This window comes from Chinchilla lanigera, unplaced genomic scaffold (genome assembly GCF_000276665.1).
Source record: "Chinchilla lanigera isolate Chin_1 unplaced genomic scaffold, ChiLan1.0 scaffold00087, whole genome shotgun sequence".
Lineage (NCBI taxonomy): Eukaryota > Metazoa > Chordata > Mammalia > Rodentia > Chinchillidae > Chinchilla > Chinchilla lanigera.
In genome coordinates, this window is record NW_004955488.1 from 5,005,256 (window position 1) to 5,028,840 (window position 23,585).

General features: G+C 36.4%; 1 protein-coding gene across 1 annotated transcript in view; it reads left to right on the top strand.

Annotated features, from left to right (window-relative positions):
* The window catches only part of Col19a1 (collagen, type XIX, alpha 1), a 304,391-nt gene that overhangs the window by 21,116 nt on the left and 259,690 nt on the right, over positions 1–23,585 (top strand). Inside the window, exons 4-5 of the mRNA XM_013504411.1 lie at positions 21,091–21,214; positions 22,728–23,003. Coding sequence (XP_013359865.1) covers positions 21,091–21,214; positions 22,728–23,003 — 400 coding nt within the window. The remainder of the gene's footprint in view (positions 1–21,090; positions 21,215–22,727; positions 23,004–23,585) is intronic.

A 23,585-nucleotide genomic window follows, 5' to 3' on the forward strand; every position in this document is an offset into this window, starting at 1 on the left:
CAATAGCATCATGGCTGTCTTTCTGTAGGGTTCAAATGTTAGTCTATGTGGATACCAGGCAAGCCTCTCTATTAGTCACATGTTGCCTACTTCTCTTGATCTACTCATGTTAAGAATATAAAATTATCTTTGCTTAAGAGGGCTACATAGCAAAAATATTTTACAAAATAGTGTCACTATGTTTTTAGGTTCAGCTCTGATGCCTGTGGAGAAAAAAGTAGTACATGTACTAACAAAGCATTTCCTTCAGTCCACAAATAACAATGAACACTCACTGAGAACTTAAGAATGAATAAAAACATAGTCATTGCCATGGAGCTTTTGTTTTGGTTGGGGAAGACATAGACCAACAATTAGCTATTGTGGAATGCAGTCACAGTTTTCAGATATATGGATGCTCAACTCTGGGAGAACAGATGGAGCCGGGAAAAGCTTCAGAGAGGAAATGGAAAGTTGAAGCTTGGAGAATGGGTAGATAGTAAAGCCAGGGGCCAGCATATGATGGTTATATGAAGGAGTGAAGTGACAGTTGTAAAGGCCGAGGCCTTCCAAGGGATCCTTGGAGATCCTGCATGGTCAGTGAACACAAGTGTCAGGGTGAGTAGATGTAGAGAAGTCTGAAAATGTGGGCTGTCTTGTTGGTCTGAGGACTTTGGACTTTATTCACATAAAAGGAGGAAAGTGTGAGAGCAGTAGCAAATATTCTAGAAGAAACTGCTGAATGTGTTTCCCTGAGGAAACCTATAGCTTTCAGTTCAGTCCACAGCCTCGCAACTGCTGCTGAGAGGGGCTGAGTTCCCAGGGCCTAGAAGGACACAGTAGGATTGAAGGAGCTCCTGAGGGGCAGGTTGGGTTTGTCGCAGGTTATTTTGATCCTCTTTAGACAGGGGAGACCTGAGAAAAATAAACTTTCAGAGCATCCCTATTTTTAAAGAGTAGCTTTGTAACTCACCGTCATTTTTTTTTTTTTTTTCTGTGCTTGAATGGCATCAAGTAGGAGGGCTTCCTCCCACTAAAGTCATGTTATACTTCCACAGTGAACAAGTGCTGATGAAAATAGGTGAAAGATAATTAGATTGCCAGCCAAATCTTGTCTTCCTGTTAACAGACTATCTACCTGAGTCCCCTCCACACCTCCACGGACACAGAAAAGCTACATTTCATTGTCTGTGGTGTGGAACTCAGTCACCCAGCCCAGAGGAAGGCATTTCAGACCAGCCGTCCAGCCCCAAGAGCCAAATTGCTCGTACTGTGACAGCTGATGGTAGATGTCAGCTGGGAAAGAAGTGACTGGCTATAAACTCCAAGCTTCTCTCACTTGACTCTCAGGAAATGTAACCTGGATCGTATTTCTCTTCCTGGAAGATATTCAGCAAGTCAGAGGCCCCATTGATACTTGTAAATACGGAAGTTCTGCATCAACCCTGCCTCGCACTTATTCAGAATGGAAGAATTAATTTGGAAGCCAGTTCTTGATACTTAAAAATAGATTTTTTTCCACTTATCCGTTTCATTTTAAAAGCAAAAATAAATAAATAAGGAAAAGTCAGTCTTGTTAAATATCATCTGGAAAACTTATTTTAGCTCTACCAAAAAAGGCTTAGTTTTAAGGCTTGTGCTAGGAATTGGTTGAAGAATTATTTCTGGGGCTATTGTAATCCATAATCACACTTTTGGAATGTTTTGCAATCCCAATATATATTGCACTTAGATTTGGGAGCATCACTGATAAAATGAAATTTGTCTAGAATAATTATGTCCTTTTACTTTTTGGTTTATTAGCGTGGAAATGGTGGAAGTTTGTTCATCTTTGTTCTCTTTTAAAATTTTACTTCTTGCCTCACATTCATTGTTATGTATTTATGTAAAAGAACAATTTTAAAAAACCAATTATCATGCATATTAATTCCTAATCCTCTCTTATTCTGTAGTTTGATTTTATCCTTTTCCAAATGTGAGGTAGATACATTACTTGGCACATTAAAATTATAAGTCTTTTAGGAGTACTGAACAAATAGCATGTTGAACTTGGTGTACAGTGAAATTATTAATTTCTTAATAAAGTGGGAAGCAAAGAGATTTATCAGCTTCAATATGATCTTTATTTTTCTTGACAACAAACTACCCGAACCTAGTCATGGGAAATAAATTCAACCTACTTCTTACTTCCACCTTTCTGTAAAAGGACTATGTGAATAAATATTTGCATATACTTTTAAAAACGAATGCTTTCTAAAAAAATTTTTCTGATTTTTTTCCTGCATGTTCCCTGTTTACAATGCCCACCATGTGGAAAAGAGGTGAAAAGCAAAGTTTATCCTCTTAACACATTTCCTGTTGGTTTCTCATTAATTGTACAGCCAGAAGTGGCCTTCAGTTGTTCAGCTGATACCCTCTGTCCCTGGGAGACCAGACACTTTACCTTCATTAGGTTAACTTTGTGTGATACAATGTCAGGCACTGATTTTACAACTCTGAGGATGGATGGAGTGGAGGTGATATGATATGCATGCCAGGAAGGCAGTTAGGACCTATGCAAAGGGCTTTTTCCATAATCGTTTGAAATAGTCAGGCCTTTTATCATTATTATTTTCACATTTTAAAGAACTGCTCATCTTTTTAGTTAAATTACGTTCAATTGGCTTTCTTCCCAAGGTATTGAAATCCCAATATATTATTGTCTTCTGTAGGAAATATATCGCTTCTCATCAGGATATTTCATACTTTTCTTCCCATTAAATACTTATTGTAAGTTTCACTACTTCCTGAAAATTGCACTCATTTTAACAGAAATGCTTGGCAAAAACTCTGAATTATTTAAAGAAATCATCTCTAAGGAATGGAAAATATTTCAGACTGGTTTTCACCTTCTCTAGTATCTATATCTTTTCTAAAACCCAACAAATAGTAATCCCTATTTTAAAGATATTACTCTGTGCTTCTCGATACTTCCTGATCTGTGCTCAAAATATCATTAGAGGAAGGAACTGTAATAACCTACTTCAGAGTGAGACTGGCCACCTAAGATGTGCAAATGTCATAATGAATACTTTCCTTGGAGCCCAAAATATGATTTATTGTTGCTGTTGTTGTTGATATTATAATGTGATACTAAATATTTTATTCATTTGTTTCTTAAAGTTCACATTTCATATTTATTTACATCCTGTCTATGCTAAAAAAAATAAAGACTCTTTTCTCCTTTAAGATCTCCAATGATTACTTTCAAGTCAGGTCAGTGATGATGAAGGAAATTTTATTCTTGACCAAGAGGATGCAAGCAACTTGATATACTGGAAAAAGTTGACCTTGGAATTAGGAGTCATGAGTTCAAGACCCATCCTGACCTCTGTCTGGCAGTGTGATTAGGTGGTATTTAAATTTCTCATTTATGAACTGAGATGGCTGATCTACATGACTATCGAGGTTCCTTTCAGCTTTAGAAGTATAGAACTACAGGAAACTACTAGGTGCAGTTTCTTAAGACTGAAACTTTTGCAAGGACTGGATGATTTTTTGCTGAAGGAGACTTAGCGAAATCATCTTGGAGCAACTGTTACATTTGGACTACAGCCTATAGCGATTTTAAGCTTTATTTTGAAAGTAAGAAACTGATGTGTTTGTTTTTGGACTTTGTTTCAGAGTTTTCAACTACCGTGTTTTAGAATGACATAGGACTTGGTTTTTCCTTCTTCTCTTTTCCTGTTGAGTGGGATCTAGCAGTCTCATAAGTCCTTAACTTTAAGGCATTAAGCAAGCTAACACAGATTTTATGCTGCATACAAATGTTTAACACCTGCTGGGACTGGTCATAAGCTTTCTGTGAGCGGAACAAATTTTTATAAATGCTTCCTAGATGTCAGGTTGTAATGCCTGATTTATAACAACAAGTCTGGCAAGGCCCTGTTTTCATGGAAATCATTTTCTAGTAGTTGGAAACAGGCAATAAATGTATAAACCAATAAATTCTCTGAAACTCAAGATAGTTACAAGCCTTTAAGGAAAATAGAACAAGGTGATGTGTTGGATATTGACTGAGGTCAGTGATTTCAAAGGAAATGGCATTTGAGTTAAGACCCAAATGGTAGGAAGAATCCATCGAAGTGGAGAAAAACCATTCAAGGAGAGGGAACAGGAAGTACAAAGGCTAAAGCTCTCGAGGAGACTGGCAGGTTCAAGAAACAAAATCCAGGTCACTGTGAGTAGAGTCTATTTACTGTGCAGAGAGTTGAATAAGAGATGACTGGCTAGAAGCAGGATCACATCAGACCTGAGACATGATCAGGAATGAACATTTTATTCTACGAAACCTGGAACACAGTTAAAAGGCTGTAAGTAGTAGAGGAAGCAGGTCTGCTCTTAAAAGCCTGTTCTGCCTGTCTGTGCAGGCTGGACTGTAAGGGATAAGAAGGAGAGTGATCAAGCCATTGTAACAGGAGTCCTAGGGAGAGAGGAAGGCAGCTTGGACTAGGGTGGTGATAATGGAGAGGGAGAGAAAAAGAGAGAATCAGGATGTATTTTGGCGATAAAAAGAATAAAACTGGCCACTGGGTGGAGGTGGAAAGGGAAGTCAAGAATCAAAAATGATGTATGGGGATCTGGCTGGAGCACTTGTGGGAATGGCTGTCTGTCGAGAGTTGGCATCCTTGTAGAGGTGATGTTTTGGGGCAGGAAAACAAAAAAGTCCAACGTCAGTGACTTAAGGAGAGGTGCCTTTAACCTCCACGTCAGATGACTGATATGATCGGGCAGAGACCCACACAGAACCAGACCAGACCTTCTGACACCAGAGGAATCTTTATTGGGTGGGAAAGTGACACGGTGGGCTGCCCAGCGGACTAGGACAGCCCTGAGCTGAGCAAAGTGTGGGGTTTTTAAGCTATTTTTCTGGGAAGAGTATTCGCGGGCCAGAACATTTTCTGGGTGGAGGGTGTCCATGGGTCAGAACAGCCCGAGCGGGGGGGTGTTGTTCACCAGAGTTGAACGTCTGGTTCTGCCAAGGCCGATAAGGGCAAGGTTGGATTTTGTCGAGGGGAACCGGAGGGGAACAGATGAACAGGAAGGAGTTTTTATTAACTCCTTAATAAAAGAGCTTAAATCCCCCGTGTGGCAGGGTGAACTGCCTTGTGACTTATCAGTGACTATACACACGTAGGTTTGTGAGGATAGAGCCCAGGAGAGGAACTAGACAAGGGTGTCCTGGCTGCATCAGCCCTCTGAGCTTTACTCCTTTTTGGAATTCTCCCACTGACTCTGAATACTGCTGCTACCATCCGGGTCTCGCATCAGTGGCATCTCCCCTTGGGTTGACTCACATGGGATTTTCTTGCTCTGGATTTACTCTTCCCTCCTTCTTGCTTCCTCAATAAAAATGTTTCCCTTTATAATCATCCATGGAGATCTCTACTGCACGCTCTCCAAGGTGAGAACTAATTATTAGACAATTTATTAGTAACATGTGTCTGGGGTGAGGGGACTATTTTAATCTTAACAGAGCCTGTGTTTTATAAACACAAGCATTTTCCAGGGAGGAAGGAAGTGTTAACAGAAGATTAGTAGGTGTTGTGGCTTTTACTGAAAGTACTTCATAATTAGGAGAATGTTGGCATCTCCCAGCACTTTTGGAGTTCCTACTCTACATCCAAAGATGGCAGCTGTGTAGTCCTATTTAATAACAACTATACATATGTGGAATTATTAAATACCTCCTCCATCTCAGGCCAGAATCCTTCATGTAATACAGAAACCTTTCTGACTTTGTCATTTAATTTGAATTTCCTAATAGGTTTAAATAAATTCTGACTGAGAGAAGATACTTTAATAATCAGGTCAGAAAGGAACCCTGAAAATGTAGCTACTGAGATATATACAAATCCCATGTTCCATTCTGAAAGTCCTTTATAGTGAATTCATTAATCATTAATGAAATGTTAGTTTTTATACAATTCCACATATATGCATGCCAGTTGCCTCTTTTTTATTTGTTTGTTTTTTGTTTTTTGGTGCTGGGGACAAAATCCAGCGCCTCCCACTTGCTAAACAGGCATTCTACCACTGAACTAAATCCCCCACCCCACTATCCTACATATATATGTACTAGCCTTTGGTAGTTAGCCTTTTGCATTTTAAAAATATGAAGAAAATATTAGCACAGATACATTTCCATTTCAAGATTTTTTATCTTTTGATGCTTCAGTGTTTACTCAATGTAAAGTAGGAATTATACGCGTCTGTGACTTATGTTCTACCTTCCACAATAGAAAAAAATTAGTGTTTGTTAGTCTCCTTATCAATTTTAAAACAGTTTGGCTCATCACACCATATGGAGGCACATGGCCATTTTAGGGGGATGGGCAAAGGAAAGGTAGTAGGGCAGAGGTCTGTGTTAATTCTCCCTTGTCTCCCTTCTTGAAGGAGATAGGGTTAACTCAAAGGTCATATCAGAGATGAGAATGTTTGTTTTCCCCAAAATGGAAATGACTGTGCATCTTAAAAACTGATCACTAAATGTAAGTTCACAGACCTTGCAAAAATAGAGAAAGTATAGGAAACACAATAATGAAAATTAATATCTCTCTTAGTTCTAACACCAAAGGGGAGCATGCAATCTTAAGATTTTTATGAATTTTTTTTTTTTTTGGTTGTTGGGGTCTAAGCCTCCCTGTTCTGGCTGTCAGATCTGGACATCACTTTCTTCCATAACTGCTTATTTCAAGAGTCCCCTGCCCTGTCCCTACAATTTGAAACCATGCCTTTTTACTTTATGATTGAATAGAGGACACCTGTACACAGAGAACATCAGAGAGCAGATACAAACTACATTTTAGATTTTTGCAGCACTCAAGTAAATGACAAGTTCAAAGGCATCTAAGACATGTGAATTACCAGTCTTCAGAGATGCTCCAGCTTCTGTCTAGCTCGAGTCGCTGGTGTCAGCGGCCAGGGTAAAGTAGATGGCGCTGCTGATGAGATTCCCTTGGCACTTTTGGATAATTTGGACCAACATTGGTTCAGTACTTCCTGGCTGTTACTTAGTCATATTTTAAAAACATTAATTTCCTGTTGAACCTTGTCAATCTGGTATACTTTTGCTTTTACCTCTCCATGACTAATTACTGACTTTCATTAATGTGTAGCAAATAGACAATGGAGAGTCAATGGTTAATTATTTCAAACTTCACTGAGCCTGCCCTGACTCTTCAAATGTAGGTTAATATTAATATCTATGGCTGAATTTTCCACTTATGATATTGAACTCTATGCAGTGTGTATGGAAAGTAGACAAGGCAGTAAATGTTCAGTTGAGAATTTCTAGCCTGATATTCACATGCATGAATTCAGTAAAGAGCAACTGTATTTTTCTTAATGGGAATATAACTGAATAAGCAGTGGATAAGGTTTCTCGTAGGAAATTACACTCCATTCAAAAACATTCAAGCATAGGTATCTTGGACATAGCAAGCTGTCATTATATCTCTCTGGTAACAAACCAGTAATCCAATATGGTCTCTTTTATAATGGAAACTTTGGCACAACTCAGACAAATGATTATCTCTCACAGTAAGTGTTGGGGCCTGTATGGTATAAACAGAAACCTAGCTGGGAAGAGTGGATATATTTTTAACATACATATTTTTAAGATATATTTTAAGACATATTTTTAAGATATATTTTTCTTTTTAAGACACAGAACATTTTCTTCAAAAATTAGTCTTGGCAAGCAAAATCATTTTGATTTTGGAAGCTGAATATAGATTTCTGGAAGGGAAACATAGTCACTATAAGAACCTTCATCCATTAAGAACTTAGACCAAGAAAAAATAATTTTTCTTTAACAGTAACTAAACTTACTAATAACTAAATTTAATAACTTTAATATACATTTAAATGTATAATTATTAAATATTAATATTCATTATATTCTTTTCTACTTTTGTCAAAGGAGAAACTGGCATGTAAACTATTTCAAAATTTTGTTAGGTTATGAATTATTGAGAAGGAATTATATTTAGGTTTTATTTATGAAGTAGTAATGTATCCTTTAAAAATTATGTATGTGTTTCTCTGTTTTATTTACTGGATCACTCAGTCATTCAATAAGTAGTTATAGAATGCCCTGTTAGCACTGAATTTAGGTATGGTGGGTGAGCACAGATGCAGTAAATACCTCTTTGGTCTTCTCAGAGCTTGCAGTCTCCACAAGAGATGGGGCAAGTGATTGCATGGACAGAATTCTAGGTAGAAAATGAAGGCAAACCAGGATGTCCATAATAAAAATTCCAGAAGTAGAAAATGAAGAAAAAGCTGTTTTCACCATTTTTGGCTTTGTTCAAGCCACGACAAAACTTAGTGGTGTAAAATGACATTTTTCCTCGAATGATATCAGAAATCTACTGTTCCATAAAAGCAATGAGAACACAAAAATTGTCAGTATTTCCAAAATGCACTGAGGCACCTTCACCTTGACCTTTTCACACCTCACTTCCCCACACTGTAGTAGCTTGAAAACTAGCAAGCCTAGATTCAAAACTGAAAACTGGCAGCCTAGCAACCAATGGAGGGGGGAATGAAGGCTTGGAGTTCCAACAAAGCCCCATTCCCAGAGGACCACCATTATTTTACCAAACTGGTCTTCCGCTGAAATGCCTTTGTATTACCTGATCAGAGCCTGTTACCTGAGTCATCAGCATTGCAGCTGCCTGTGACAGCAATGACAATGGGGCAACCAGAAAGTGAACCCAAAAATCTTAAAAGGAAAACGTCCATAGGAGCATTAGAGGTGCTCCTTAATATATTTGAGAAAAATCCAGACAACTGTATGCACAGGACTGTTTGGAAAGTCGGTAAAGATTTAAATAAAGCTCTTATCCCTAGCCAACCTTCAGATCCTGAAAATGCAGAATATGAAGGCTAAACATTGTTGTACCTTGTCTGCCTGAGCTTTCATGGTATTTTCCAGCAGGTACACAGAGGCAGGAATGAATAAGGGTTTAGGGTATTTAACTGTGTAACCATTAGTTGACTACTAAATCCACCGACCAGAGACCTCTGCAGCCATGCATGATAAAGACTACACTTCATGGAATTATTTCAGAAACTGACTGAGCAAACAGCAACAATGACAATAAAAGCAATAAACTACACCAACATAAATCATTGGCGGTGGGAAGACTGACTTTCAGAGTTTTTATATGGTATTGAAAGTATCTTCTTCTCACTTAAACATTACAAATAGGCCAAGAAAAAAAGTTTAAAATATGCAAAATAACAAGATATTTAAAGCCACACACAGAGAAAAATGTCATCACTAGAAACTGCTCTTGAAGGTACCTAAACATAGCACTGTCTTGACAAAAACTTAAGTCAGCTGTTTCAAAGATATTCAAATAACTGAAGGAAATGTTAATGCACCAAAAGAAAGTATAAGAATGTCTTATCAAATGGAGAACACCAATAAAGAGATAGAAGGTATTATAAAAACCAAATCAAAACACAAAAAGTACAAAATGAAAAGGAAAAATTTAGGAAGTGCTCAAGAATAAATTGGAGAGAGAGAAGATAGAATCAGAGAATTTGAAGCTAGCTCAGTAGAGATGACTCTGTCTGGAGAACAGAAAAAAAAAATGCAATAAAATGAACTCTCAAAACCTGTAGGACCCCAGGCAAACCAGGATATCCATAATAAAAATTGCAGAAGAGGAGAGAGAAATAAGGGCAAAATAATATTTGAAGGAATAATCATTGCAGTTTCTTTAATTTTGATGATAACCATTAGCCTATACTTCATTCAAGAATTTCAACCATATCTGAAGAAGAGTATTCTTCACATAATAAACAAACTTCCAAAATCAAAGATGGAAAAAATCTTGCCAGCAGCAAGGGAGAAATGGCTCATTGTGTACAAGGAGTTCTCAGCGTGATGAAGCTGATTTTTCATCTGAAACTGGGAGATCAGAGTGCAGGGAGAGAACAGTGGTCTGAAAGAAAAGGTCTGAAAGGGAAAACCCTGTGTCCAGCAAAACCATCTCTTAAATGTGAAGGCAGGCTTAAGGATAAGCAAAAACAGAGAACTCACTACCAGCGCACCTACGCTATAAGAAATACTAAAGGAATTCCTCCAAGCTAAATGAAAAAAACTAGAGAGTAACACACACACACAAAGAGAACCAGTAAAATTAACTTCATAGATAAAAATGAGGAGAGTAAATGTATTTTTTGTAACTCTTTTATTATCTTATTAGATTTGAAATGCGTTGTGTAAATACATACATAGTACATACATTAATAATTATAAACCTCAGTTGATAGGCATAAAAGGAGAGGTATTGCATATGACAATTAATATTAATCTGGACTACACTGTTGTACATTTAAGGTGTTGGTATGGATCCTCATGGCAACTACTAAAAAAATCTAAAGAGTACACTTTTAATAAAGGAATTAAAATGTTCTAGAAAATGCATATCTAACACAAAAAGGCAGTAATAAAAAAACAGAAAAACAAAAGCACAATAACAATATGACAAACATAAATCTTGTCTTAGTAATAATTATGTGTAAAGATTAAACATTTTAAAAAGACAAATATTTGTAGACTAGATAAGAAAAGAAAACATGATGCAACTATATACTACCTAAGACAGACACATTTCAGATTCAAAAGGAAGATTAAAAAGAATTAGCCAAAAGCAAAAAACTACCAGTAACTTGATTAATTTGCAACATATCATCAGTAATTACAATTTTACAGTGTAACTAGATTTATGTTATTGGTCCATATAAAACTAGCCTGGATGTAGGCACATAGAGAACTATACAGGGTGATTTCTCTAATTTGATATACATGAGATTTTACTTCTATCCACAAATTATTTTGAATGGACATACTCTGGTGTGCAATGTCAGGTGAACTATCTGGAAGATTTATCCATGTCAATGACTTTGTGGAAATACTGCACATTCTGAAAATGCCACAGTTTTCATAGGTGTCTGCTAAAATCGAGGAGTTCCTGGGGAGCTTGGTTGAAGTGTTACAAGGTGGAAAATAAACTCACACTTTCAGGAGATGACTGATGGAAAGCGAGTTGAAAGATAATAATAATAATATCTGGTGTGAACTGTCTGCCTCCTTTTAAATGTAATCATTTACTGCTTTTCAGCTTAAAATTATCTGCTTAAAAATGATGTACCACATTATATTAATTTTGCCTCTTTATTGAAAAGGCATACTGCAGTAATAAAACAGCTTCAGTTGGATTTTTGTTTACTTATTAAGGAATTTTTCATGGGAAAAAATCTGTCACCTCAGTTTATTGCTGCTGAAAGCTCTTATTTTCAAAGATGTTTCAGGTCTGGGCATATAGCTCAGCAACATAAGCACCTGCCTGGCAAGCATAAGGTCCTGAGTTCGATTCCCAGTACCAGAAAACAAAAATCAAAGATATTTCTATCTTTGGGCATCATTTAAAAAAATCTCAATTTGGAATATCGTTAAATTGTGTTATGTCTGTGTTGTTTAGTATTGTTACCACAAGCCGCATATGGCAGTTTAATTTAATTAAAATGAAAAATTAGGTTTTTGGGTTACACCAGCCACATTTCCAATACTCAGTAGCCGTGTATGGCTAGTGGCTACTTTACCAGGAAGTCCAAATCTAGACTATTTCCATCATTGCAGAATTCTGTTGGACAATGCTGTCTTTAATCTCTTTTTAATAGTAAAATTGGAAATACATTTTTATTTTTAAAGCACAAAAATAAAAAATCATTAGGAGTATTTCAGAGATTAAGAGAAATTGAATTCTTACATAACTAGCATCTTACATTCTGCATAGTTGGATATTGTTATAGTGATAACTACAATTTTTCCAATCCTTATCAGCAGTATGTCTGGATCAGAGATCAGCAAGCTTTCTGTGAAGGCACAGACAGTGAATATTTTAGGCTTTGTGAGCTATGTGATCTCTGCCCAAGTGCTCAATTCTGCCTTTAGGATGTGAAAAAAGTCATACATAATGTGTGAACAAACTAGATGTGGCTGTATCTCAATAAAACTTTACTTATAGCAATAGGTAAGGTGGATTTGGCTAGTGGTCCAGTTTTTATTTTTGGTCATTCTTTCCAAATAAGAGTACTGTTCCATCTGCAGTATTCATTTAGACATCTACTTTTAAACTTCTTGCTCAGTAATTATTTTAATCACTAAAAATACAAGAATTTCATACTGCATCTGGGTCTCAGATTAAAGAGCATCTGCCAGCGTGTTTTGTTCATCAAAGTTACTTCTGACTACCTCTAGAATTTCAGTGTTTTTTTATCTGTACAATTGTTGTTTTCCATTTTTGTATACAGTTATAGTGCTTACTTCCCTGTGACTTTTGGTGAAATAAAATAAGACTTCGAAAAAAAAATAAAAGCAAAAAAAAAAAAAGATATGTCATGAAAACTGAAATAAAAATATAGCCAAAGTAGGAACATTAAACACCAGACAAAATAACTTTAAGACAAGGCTGAGGACTAAAGAAAAAGCAGTTTTATAATGAAAAAATATACATCCATCAAGAAGAGATAATAGTAGTTAAGTATAAATGCACCCAACAATAAGACTCTAAGATATAGGAAACAAAAAACTGACAGAATTGATGATGAAAATAGATAACAGTGAAAAAGAAGATAGAAGCTTACATATTGCATGGTTTCTCTTCCATGAAAAACTCAGAAGTGTATATATATATATATATATATATATATATATATATATATATATATATCCAAATAAGGAGCAAAATGAAAACTAAATAAATAGAAAGTAGGAGGGAGATTCAGATGGCTCCGCAAATTACATGTTCAGCTGTTTGAAAATATTTTATTATTTTTGCTAATTTATTTCATTTACACTACTAGTTTCTCTTAGTTCCTTGAAAAGAAAGTTTAGTGCTAATATCTTTTCTTCTTTGTCAGAGCATCTTTTTGTCTATGTTTTATACTGAGTAACTACTGAATTGAAGAAGTACAATTCAAAGTGTACTAACTATGGTATTCTCTTATTTTGATATGAAAGTTTATTTTTTCATAAAATAGAAAAATATTTTCACAAAACAATAAAAACTGTATGTGACAAAAGTAGATAATATGACAGCAATAGTTAGTGATTTCTACCCTCAAATATTGATATTGATACTGAAAGATTATCCAATATCAAAATTAATAAAACTTCATATAGAGATCAAGGAAATAAAAGACTTCAAAAACTTATATGATCATTAGATCTAACATACATCTACCGAACATTCTACACAACAGCAGAATACCTATTCTCCTCAAGTGCATGGGGAACCTAGTCCAGGATAGGTCATCAAAGAAGCCTCAGGAAATTTAAAAGTGTTGAAATCATATTAAATATGTGTTATTGTTTGTGCTTGGATGTTCCCCCAAAGCTTCATGCAGTCATGGGGGGCAGGCTTTTAGGAGGCAGCTGAATCTAGAGCTTGTGGTTGGTTCATTGTCCAGTACTGAGATTGCGGGGTATAAGTGCTATACTTGCTCTAGGGCGGGTAGCCTGCACACAACATAAGGGAGGAAAAGAGGCTTGCTCCTCACCTTGCTGATCTTACTCCTTTTGGTATCTTCTGTTGCCATGAACTGTTTCCCCTGTGCCATGCCACCCTGCCTTAGAGCCAGCTGAATATGAACTGAAAGCTCCACAAACTGTGAGCTAAATAAACCTTCCCTCTTTTAACTTTGGGAGTCAGGTATTTTGTCCCAGCAATGAGAGAAAAGTAACTAAGACAGTATGTTCCTCAATGGAATGAATTTATAAATCATTAAAGAACATTTGGAAATATACAAATATGTGGAAGTTAAATAACCAGTGCATCATGCAGTATTTTAGTATGCATGAAAATGAAAGTACAATATACCAAGACCTATAGGAGACAGCATAATGAAGACTTAGAAGAAATTTAGAAAGAAATTTATATTTTAATTCATAAAGTGATCAAAACAGTAGGTACTGGCATGGTAGGCATGTAGACCAATGAAATAAGACTGAAAGTCCAAAAATATAATCCTATACCTAAAGTTTTTACAGGGTGCCAAAACCATATTAGGATCTCTTCAGTAAGTGATGTGAGATATCCATATATAAAAGAAATAGTTTAGATCCAGACTTAATGCTATATGTAATACCAACTCAAAATCAGATGAAGACATGACTATAAGAGCTAAAACCATAAACTCTTAGAAAAAATATAGGAGTAACTATTTGGCCTGGATTTGGTCAGATGAGACCAAAAACATAGTCTAAAACATTAGACTTTACCAAAATTAAGAACTTTAGTGCATCGAGAAACATTAGCAAGAATGTTGAGAGTCAACCTGGAGAAGGGAAGAAAATATTTGTAAATCATGTATTTGACAAGGGTCTAGTAACCATAGTATACATATTTTACAAAAATCTTCTACAATTTAACAATAAAAAGATGATGACTTGAAAGTAGACTTAACATCGTCAGAATTTGGTACATCCACAGTGTTTTCAACCACCACAAAAAGTCACATAGCTTGTGAATCCATTCACTTGACATACACAGAATAGATATTTCTGGGGCTGGGGATTTAGCTCAGTGGCAAAGTGCCTGCCTGGCAAGCGCAAGGTTGTGAGTTCGGTTCCCGGTACCAGAGAAAAAAAAAAAAAAAAAAAAAAAAAAGGAATAGATATTTCTATCGCACAATTTTATGATATGACAGTTCCCTGTCTCTCACTTGTTTTTCTGACACTGTGGCCTGAACCCAGGGACTTTGTACAGCTAAATCCCTGGTCCTCTCTATTAGATTTGAACTTATAATCTTCATGTCTCAGATTCCAAGAGTACTGGGTTAACAGCTGTGAAACACCACACCTAACTTTATCTAGTAGGTTTTAAAAGCAGGCATAAGTTCCATGTTTGGCATGTTAGCACTTTCTCCAGGTGGCTGACTTGCACTTCCCCCATAGCTTGAGTATCTCAGAGTAGTCATATTTCTTATATGGTAGATGCTTCTTAGTGGCAGAACACAAAAGCCACTGCACTTATTAAGTGCTCATCTAAGAAACTCTAGACCACTATATTTGATACACTGTGTTGGTCAAAGCAAGTGTCAGTCATCATAGATCCAAGGTAGGAGGAAGGGATAGGCTCCATCTTTTGATGGAAGAAGTGGCAAAATTTCCTTGCAAAATTCTTATGGCATGGGTGATACTGTGTTTCTTTTTAACCAATCTTAAAAGGAAAAGTGGAGAAATATAAAAGGTGTACAGAGCATGGGAGGGAATAAAAACAGGTGTTTGCTTTCACCCTACCCAATACTTGCTGGGGAAGAGATGGAAATAAACTGGTTTATGTGTCTGAGGTTTGAACTATAAATATAAGGCTTGGGCAGTAGGAAGACTGTGGAACAAAGCAGAGGCGTCATTAGAATTCTGCAGATGAAAAATTCCTCTGGCAGTAGTGTAGGAAGGATTTCAGGGAAAGAGGGTAGAGGTGAGGGAGTTGGACAAAATGTGAATGCGTGGTGAGGTGAGTTACACACAGACAACCAGAACTGACATGTTAGTCATGGGAGGACAAAGGAAGCACATTATATGGAGTGAGAAACAAAAATAAAATGTATAGAACTTGATACTTGATTAAATGAGGTACTTAGAGTTAAAGGAGCAGTCAATAATTATTCCAAAGCTTCCAGTCTGAGTGAAAAAATGATGCTGCTAATAGATATTAGGAATATGGATGGGAAAGGAACAAACTTAGAAGGGAAAAAAGTGAGGGTCCTCTTTGATCATATGCATTAGAAGTGCTCGTAGGGCTTCCTAAGTGAGATGTGCTACTCTTTAGGACTCTTCTACTTGACCATGTGCTCACAGGGGAGAGTCCACATTCAGCCCACAGAGACTAGCACATGGAACTGTGGGCTTGGTGCACATGTTAGGAATGGAAATAAAGACCCAGGTATTACCCACAAAGAGGGGACAACATTGAGGTGAGGATGAATTGTGTAGAGAAGTGGGTTCAAAAAATAATCTTTGTCAGCACTTGTAGATTGGTTAAAATGGTAACAGTGGTATTAGGAGACCCGGGGAATGAGTTGTCATGGAAACCTACAGACAGTTATAGCACGCATTCATTTGGACCCATAACTTTGAGGTCAGATTTTTTTGAACATCCGCGCTCATCACTTCTTTAAGTATCCTCTGTCCTTTCCTCAGATCTATGCAGGATTGTCTAACACCTACCATTCTATTTGCACCATCCTGCTCTGCTGTGAATAACACTTTGAGAACCATCTCATTCGTAACATGAGATTTTCCATTCATAACTTGGAATACTATTTTCAACCATGCTCGATATTTCCCTATCTTTTTCAACTTCGTATCATTTTTTTATATTTCCTGTAGACAATTCTTCAATCAATATTATGAAGCAAGTAGGGCAGGGCAGAGACCACCTTTCCCTACCTCTGTAAACCCCACGGTGCTCCATACACACTGGGTATCCAGCAAATATTTGAGTTGCCAACCAGCAGTCATTGGTTTTCTTTCGCTGGTACAGTGTTGATCTGGACAGTGCTTATGAGAAATTTGAATTAAAACCCAAAATTTAAGGCTAAACTTTTAAGATGACTAATACCTACATTTCTGGCTTCTTCTGCAAAACAGAACTATCTGGCAACACTGGATGTACATTCCCATATGGTAACAGTTGGCTGGTTCCACAGAGCAGCTGCCCCCATAGATGGGCTGGGCTCTCGGTTTCCCACAGTACACACATGTGTCCTCTGTGTGAGACAGTGTCAGTTGCTAATATTATCTCACTTGCTTATTTATGTTTCCTACCAAAGTGCTAAGAGGGAAGTGAAAATTTCTTGCATGCATATTTCTATCCAAGATGGAAAAACCAAAGCTAAGAGAGCCATCTGTTTTGAATCAAAAAATTATGCTGGACTCATTCCACCTATTGATTTATTGAATGTGTATTGAGTACCTACCTTGTGCAGGTGCTACTGTAGATGCTGGCAAGTAGGTTGGACAAAGGAGCGCAAGTGGCTGCTGCAGTCCAGGTTTCTTACCTGTCCCTTCTGGCCACTGTGGTTGTAAATCTTGGTTTATATGAATGAAGAAAGTTGCTGCAGTGTTAAAACCTGAAGCAGGAGTGGAAAGGACAAAAACTGAGAAGAGGCCAGTGGATTAACTGACTGGAAATGTGTCAGAGTAAAGACAGCAGAAGGGGAGGAGTAAGCAGGTGGTGAAATTGTAGGTACTCAGTTTTAGCATATAAAGGTGGGAGATGGGTGGAAGCATAATACTGGGGTAGCAAGGTCAGAGAATGCTCTGTCTATTTGATTTATGGGAAGGAGGAGGTGTGTATATGTTTGTAAACTGAGATAAGATACCATTGGAAAGGGACAGATTAAGGAGTTAAAAGGAAGTTTAACACTCTAAAATGCAAAAATTACTGTAGAATGGGATCTAAAGCAGCAGAGAAAGACTATAATACATTCTAGAAGGCAGAAAACAGTTGGAGGACCAGTAACTGGCTTAACAAATAGGAAAAGGCTGGAATTTAACTTTTATGTTAGAGAATGTTGGTGAGAGGTGACCTTGTCTACCCTACAGGACTTCTGAGAGACTCAATCAGGAGGAACCAGGCTTTGTAGAAGCTGGTGAGGTGTGTGTGTGTGTGTGTGTGTGTGTGTGTGTGTGTGTGTGTGTAGTGAACATGAGATCCCTAGGCCCCAGGTTATGTTCTTTATCATCCAACTAGACCAATGGTGGGAGACTTATTAGTTAGAGAAGTCTATCCAGAGATTTCTAGACTGGAAAATCTAGACAGAGGGTAGATAGAGGAGTCACAAAGGCAGCTATGAGGTGTGACACCAAAAATAGGGGTCAAAATTAAAATTATGTAGTTCACTAAGTGAATACCATTTACCTACCAAGTGGGAAATAGATTCCTCTCTGGATAAACCATGTGTCTCTAGAGAAGTAATCACTCTGTCTTAGTATCTGAGGGCCCCACAATGAAATGCACCTGCCCATCATGCCACTGAGAGACTGAATCTTGCTTGTGGACATGAGTCACCAGCATTTAAAGTGTTTACATCTATAGTTTCTGTCCTTCCTCTGCAATATGAATGAGCTATCACAGGTCACTGGAGAGCAGAGTACAGCATTTGTCGTGGAAGAGGGAATCAAATTGTCAGTATGAAAAACTAACCTGGATGGAGTAGAGATTTTCAAAGATGCAGAAAAAACATTAAAAGTCACAACCAACTGGTAAAGTCAAGCAGATTAAAAATATTAAATTCAGGGCATTGATTAAAATTCTAACTTTAGCGGGGCTGGGGATTTAGCTCAGTGGCAAAGCGCCTGCCTGGCAAGCGCAAGGTCGTGAGTTCGGTTCCCGGTACCGGAGAAAAACCAAACCAAACAAAACAAAACAAACAAACAAACAAACAAATAAAATGCTAACTTTAGGATAAACAAAACAAAATCTTGGAGATACACATCTATATATCATACATACAAATATATCATATATCACATCATGATATATATATATCATATATACATATAATCTTGGAAATATACATCTATATATCTATATCATATATACATCTATATTTTTATTATATAATATTACATTACTATATGAATATACATTAGACATTATTGTATTATATAATATGATACATTATTTATCTATTATATATATATACATATATCAAAAATTAACTAATGTTGAGTACAAGGATTGGAAAATCAGAGGACTATCCCAAAAAAGTAGAATAAAGTTATAAAGAAATATGTGAGAAAAGGCAAGAACACGAGGTAGTTAATTAAATAGTTATCTTAAAAAATGAGTTCCTGAAAAGAGAGATAAGAGAAAATAACACAGAGAAAACAACAAAGTAGTTTAGCAAGAACATGCCATGTTCACAGACGTGTGCAGAACAGTAATTGAAAGAATAATGCCCAGCCATAATAGCATTGTCGAATTCCAGAACACATAAGATAAAATTTGGATCCTAACAGTTCCAAAATGGCAAGAACAGGCAGGACGTTGGAAGACAAATGCAGCTGCTGCTATGGTGGCAGCATGAGGTGGGGGAGCTGCTGTGGGGCCTGAAAATCCCTTTGAAAATAGTTTTGCTGTCACTAACGCTCAGAATTTCCTTTTGGAAGTGTATGTTTTGCATCATCCCTCACCCCATGTGCGCCCACCCTTCAGGCTTATAGCTAGTCCCAAAGAGAAATGCCAGGCATCAAATCCTGGATTTTATTTTGCTTGCATAAGGGATATCATTGAAATCAATGTTGGAATTGTTACTATGACTTATTTTGATACTGTTGACATTTCAGAGAAAAATCTCATTTTTGACACTATCGCTTTGATGGAATTGATGAAAAGTTATTTGCTGCTCACCTGTTTACCTGAGAAGTGATCATGCAGTTGCAGTAAAGTTTGCTGTTTCTCTTTTTAATAAATCCCCTAGGAAGAAGGTAGAACTAGCATGCATCTAGGTATATTTATACACATCCATATGCCCTTAGAAAGTTGAAAATACTGCAAGTCAAAAAATGTATTTAATATGCGTAATCCCCCACACATCAGTTTAGCCACTCAGTAACTGCAGAGTGTCCTTTGTTTACTCTCCTAATCGTGAGCTGCCTGGGAGCTGTGGCTTTCTCCTGCAACCCAGTCTCGCAATAGAGTAGAGTTTATCACTATCTCTAGCTCAGAAAAGATCAAAATTCAGAGTAGTACAGTTTCTACTGAGTGCATATCACTTTCACGCCACTGTAAAGCCACCTCTTTCTCTCGCTCGCTCTCTGTCTGTCTCTCACACACATACATGCCACACTTTAAGCAAGTAATTAAATAAGAACTTGAGATATGTACAATTTTTTCATATTTCTTCCTGATTTCTGTATCACATGTGACTTTGCCTTTGACACAAAGGATAAAAAGAAAATTTCAGCATTCTCCATGTCAGTTTCAATAGTTGTGTGTTAGTTTCAGTGGAGTTGAGTGTCAGATTCAAAGTTAATGATTACCATCTCAATTGATGGTATTTTATTATATTTAACAGCTTCTGGCTATGTTTGTTCTCAAAGAGATTCTTACATGGGTGTTTTTTTTTACTAAAAGCAGAGTTTCTTCTTTACAGAGTTTTTACATTCAGTTATAATAAATTTAAAAGTCAGTTTGAATAAACATTTTTTCATTTTCTAATGAATGAAAGTTAAATTACAGGTTTGTTCACTGTGAATTTTTTTCCTCCATGTTTTTGGTGAGACTGGCATTTTGCAACAAGATTGAGGTAGGAGGATATTTCTATTGGCTCTTGGATTCTCTCATCTAACTTAAAGTTTTCTGTAGGAATGAAAAGTAAAGATAAATCTCCTTGCTGTATTTAGTGTCATCTTAAATCAGTACTAACAGGTCAGTGTTAGGAACTTACTTGCAAGTTTTAACATCATAAAACTTCTTTGCAAATTATGCATTTATCATCAGTGTTCTTTGAAATTCCCTGTACTGCTCTCTACCAGTAAAATCATGAAGAATTATGTATATCCTTGATAAATTCTTACTGCTTGTCAGACTGTGGTGAATTCTAAGATCTTTTTCCACTGTTGAAACATTTTCAATAAGAGAATATCACAACTGAATATTGTGGTCTATCTATTTGTCTTTGTGTACCCCAAACTTCAGCCCACCATATCAGAAGGTTAAAAACAGAAAGAGAATGAGAACAGACATGGCCAGGGATCTAGTTCAACAGCATAAGCGCTTGGCTTGCCTGGCAAGCCCAAGGTCCTGAGTTCGATTCCTAGTACCAAAAAAAAACCAAAACCAAACCAAAACAAAAGGAGAACAGACATGGATACTTTCATATTTCCAGTAGGTAAACTACTGTCAAAATGAATAATAAATTATAAGCTAATGATAATAAATATGATGGAGATACCATGCTACAAGGAACTTCAGATCTAGATTCTCTTTTGTTGCCACCCTTAGTGTTCCAGCGATAATCTTTTCTTTATTCCCACAGTCAGGTATTTCCAAAAGGTCTGCCAGAGGAATTCTCCATAGCAGCCGTGTTTCGTGTACGAAGAAACACCAAGAAAGAACGGTGGATTCTGTGGCAGGTTTTGAACCAGCAGAATTTACCTCAGGTGAGAAACCACCAGAGCTGGGCTTATCCATTCCCTTCGTGTGACTAGGCCAGAGGAGTATACGAACTGTGTGCTCAAATTTGGGAGTTGATCTAGTAGCCAAATATTCTATTTTTTAGATAAATTATCAACAGGGAAATGCAAGTGTTAAAATTAAGATGATCTTGCTGAGATCTGTGAGAATCTGGTGGATGAGCTGCTTACTTTTTTTTCTTAACTTCATGATTTATATTTTGTCTGAAGAGCTTGTATTTCATTCACTATCTTCACCTCACTAGCAGATTTTTCACCTCTTATCAACTTTGATATTATATATTATTTTTAGAGAGGTTCATTGTTCCATTTGATAACCCTTGGTCAATTAAGAGGTGAGACTTAAATATTATATCAATAAAAAACTGTGAGACAAGATAAGAGATTTATAGAATAGAACCATTCTTAAGGAACATAAAGTGCAAAGGGAAGACATTTTTAGTAGAACAATATAACAACACCATAATGTAGAGGAAAGTTGGGCATTGGGTGGGGACGGTAAGAACATAGGCTAGCCCATCAAAACTATGAGACAGAGAGAAAGAATCCAGGGAAGTGGGAGATAATGGCATTTGGATTGAAAAGAGGGCATGTGGATACCTCAAGGATCTCCAGATTACTTATTAACATCATGCATTTGCCTTTATTTTTATACCTTTTCATTGAAATATTCTTAATGTTGCCGATTATTTTATCTGTTCACACAATCACAATTTTATGTCAGGAAGATGAATTGAACTAAAAGTGCATGTCAAATACATTTTCTTTGTGTGTAAATCATCAAAGGTCAAAGAAGTTGATCTCAGTTCCATGCAAGAAGAAAGATTTTCTTATTTTAAATTACTAACCTTGAATTATTCTTTTATTTTATCCTGTTTATTTATTTTTTGAGACAGAGTCTCACTATGAGTTCAGGCTGGTCTTGAACTCACTTATGTGGCCCAGAGTGGCCTCAAATTCACAGAAGTCCTTCCTCCTCAGCCTCCTGAGTGCTGGGATTACAGGTGTGCACCACCACACCCAGCTGTAACCTTGCAAACTTGAACTACTCTTACAGAACAATAATTTATCAATAAACTTACATTTTGTATACAAAATAATATACACAGTATGACTTAAAGTTATAAAATTCATATCATATTTTTATAATTTATTAATCTAAAAAATGTAACAAGTTACATGAGTAATTGTAAAATTATGCAAACTAATTAAATGTAGTCTATATACACATGCATACTCTTAGATCTTCTCTCAGGTAGGATTGTATTACATTCATCAGAAAAACCCATATCTAAAAGACCTTATGCAGCTGGGGGTTAGTTATTCTTTCATGTTAGCAAATACAAGTGTTATCTAAAATATTGTATTAATGTTTCAGTTGTATGATCATGCATCTTAGGCTTATATTAGGGACTTTAATAATTTTGCATATACATTCTTAAACAGTTTAAACATTGAAAGATAACTTATATTTTTGCAGATTTCCATAGTAGTTGATGGCACAAAGAAGGTTGTGGAATTTATGTTCCAAGCTTCCGAGGGAGATGTGTTGAACTACATTTTTAAAAATCGAGAACTCCGCCTTCTGTTTGATCGTCAGTGGCATAAACTCGGCATTGGCATACGATCTCGGGCCATTTCACTCTACATGGACTGTAGTTTAATTGCAAGTCGGCAGACCGAACAGAAGGACCATGTTGATTTTCAGGGAAGGACAGTTATTACTGCTCGAGCTTCTGATGGAAAGCCTGTGGACGTAAGTTTTGACTGCAGTTTTTAAAGAGAGCCTGTGCCATCCCTAAACTTCTTTCTTCATTTTAATTTTTCCCCAACGATGCCCTTCTTGTCACTGTTTAATTTGCCCTCAGATGTATGAAGGATAGTTGTTCATTTCCAAAGATATTTTCACATATATTACCATCTCTATTTTCACCATTTTCTGTAGTCAGTACATTGAAAAGAATTTGGTCATGTCTTTAAAAATAAGATTATTAGAAGTAAATTTCAGTAAAGACTGAAAATACAATGCAAAATGTAAGTGCATATGTTGGTCTAAGTGCATATGTTTTGAATAAAAGGACTGGAAAAAGATGAACTTTCAATTAAATGATTCCAGATTATCTGGTGTTTTCATTCAAGAACAATACACTATTTTATTCTTCCTCACAATAGCAATTGCTTTGAATTTAGACTATTTTTTTAATTAACTGGGGTATTTGGGGTTCTATAGAAAGGAAATAAAGTCATTAAAATATATCAATGGTTCTTTAGATGAAGAAAATTGGTGAGGAAACTCTTGCAGATGAAAAGGTCCTTTAAAAATTACATTTGAATCTAA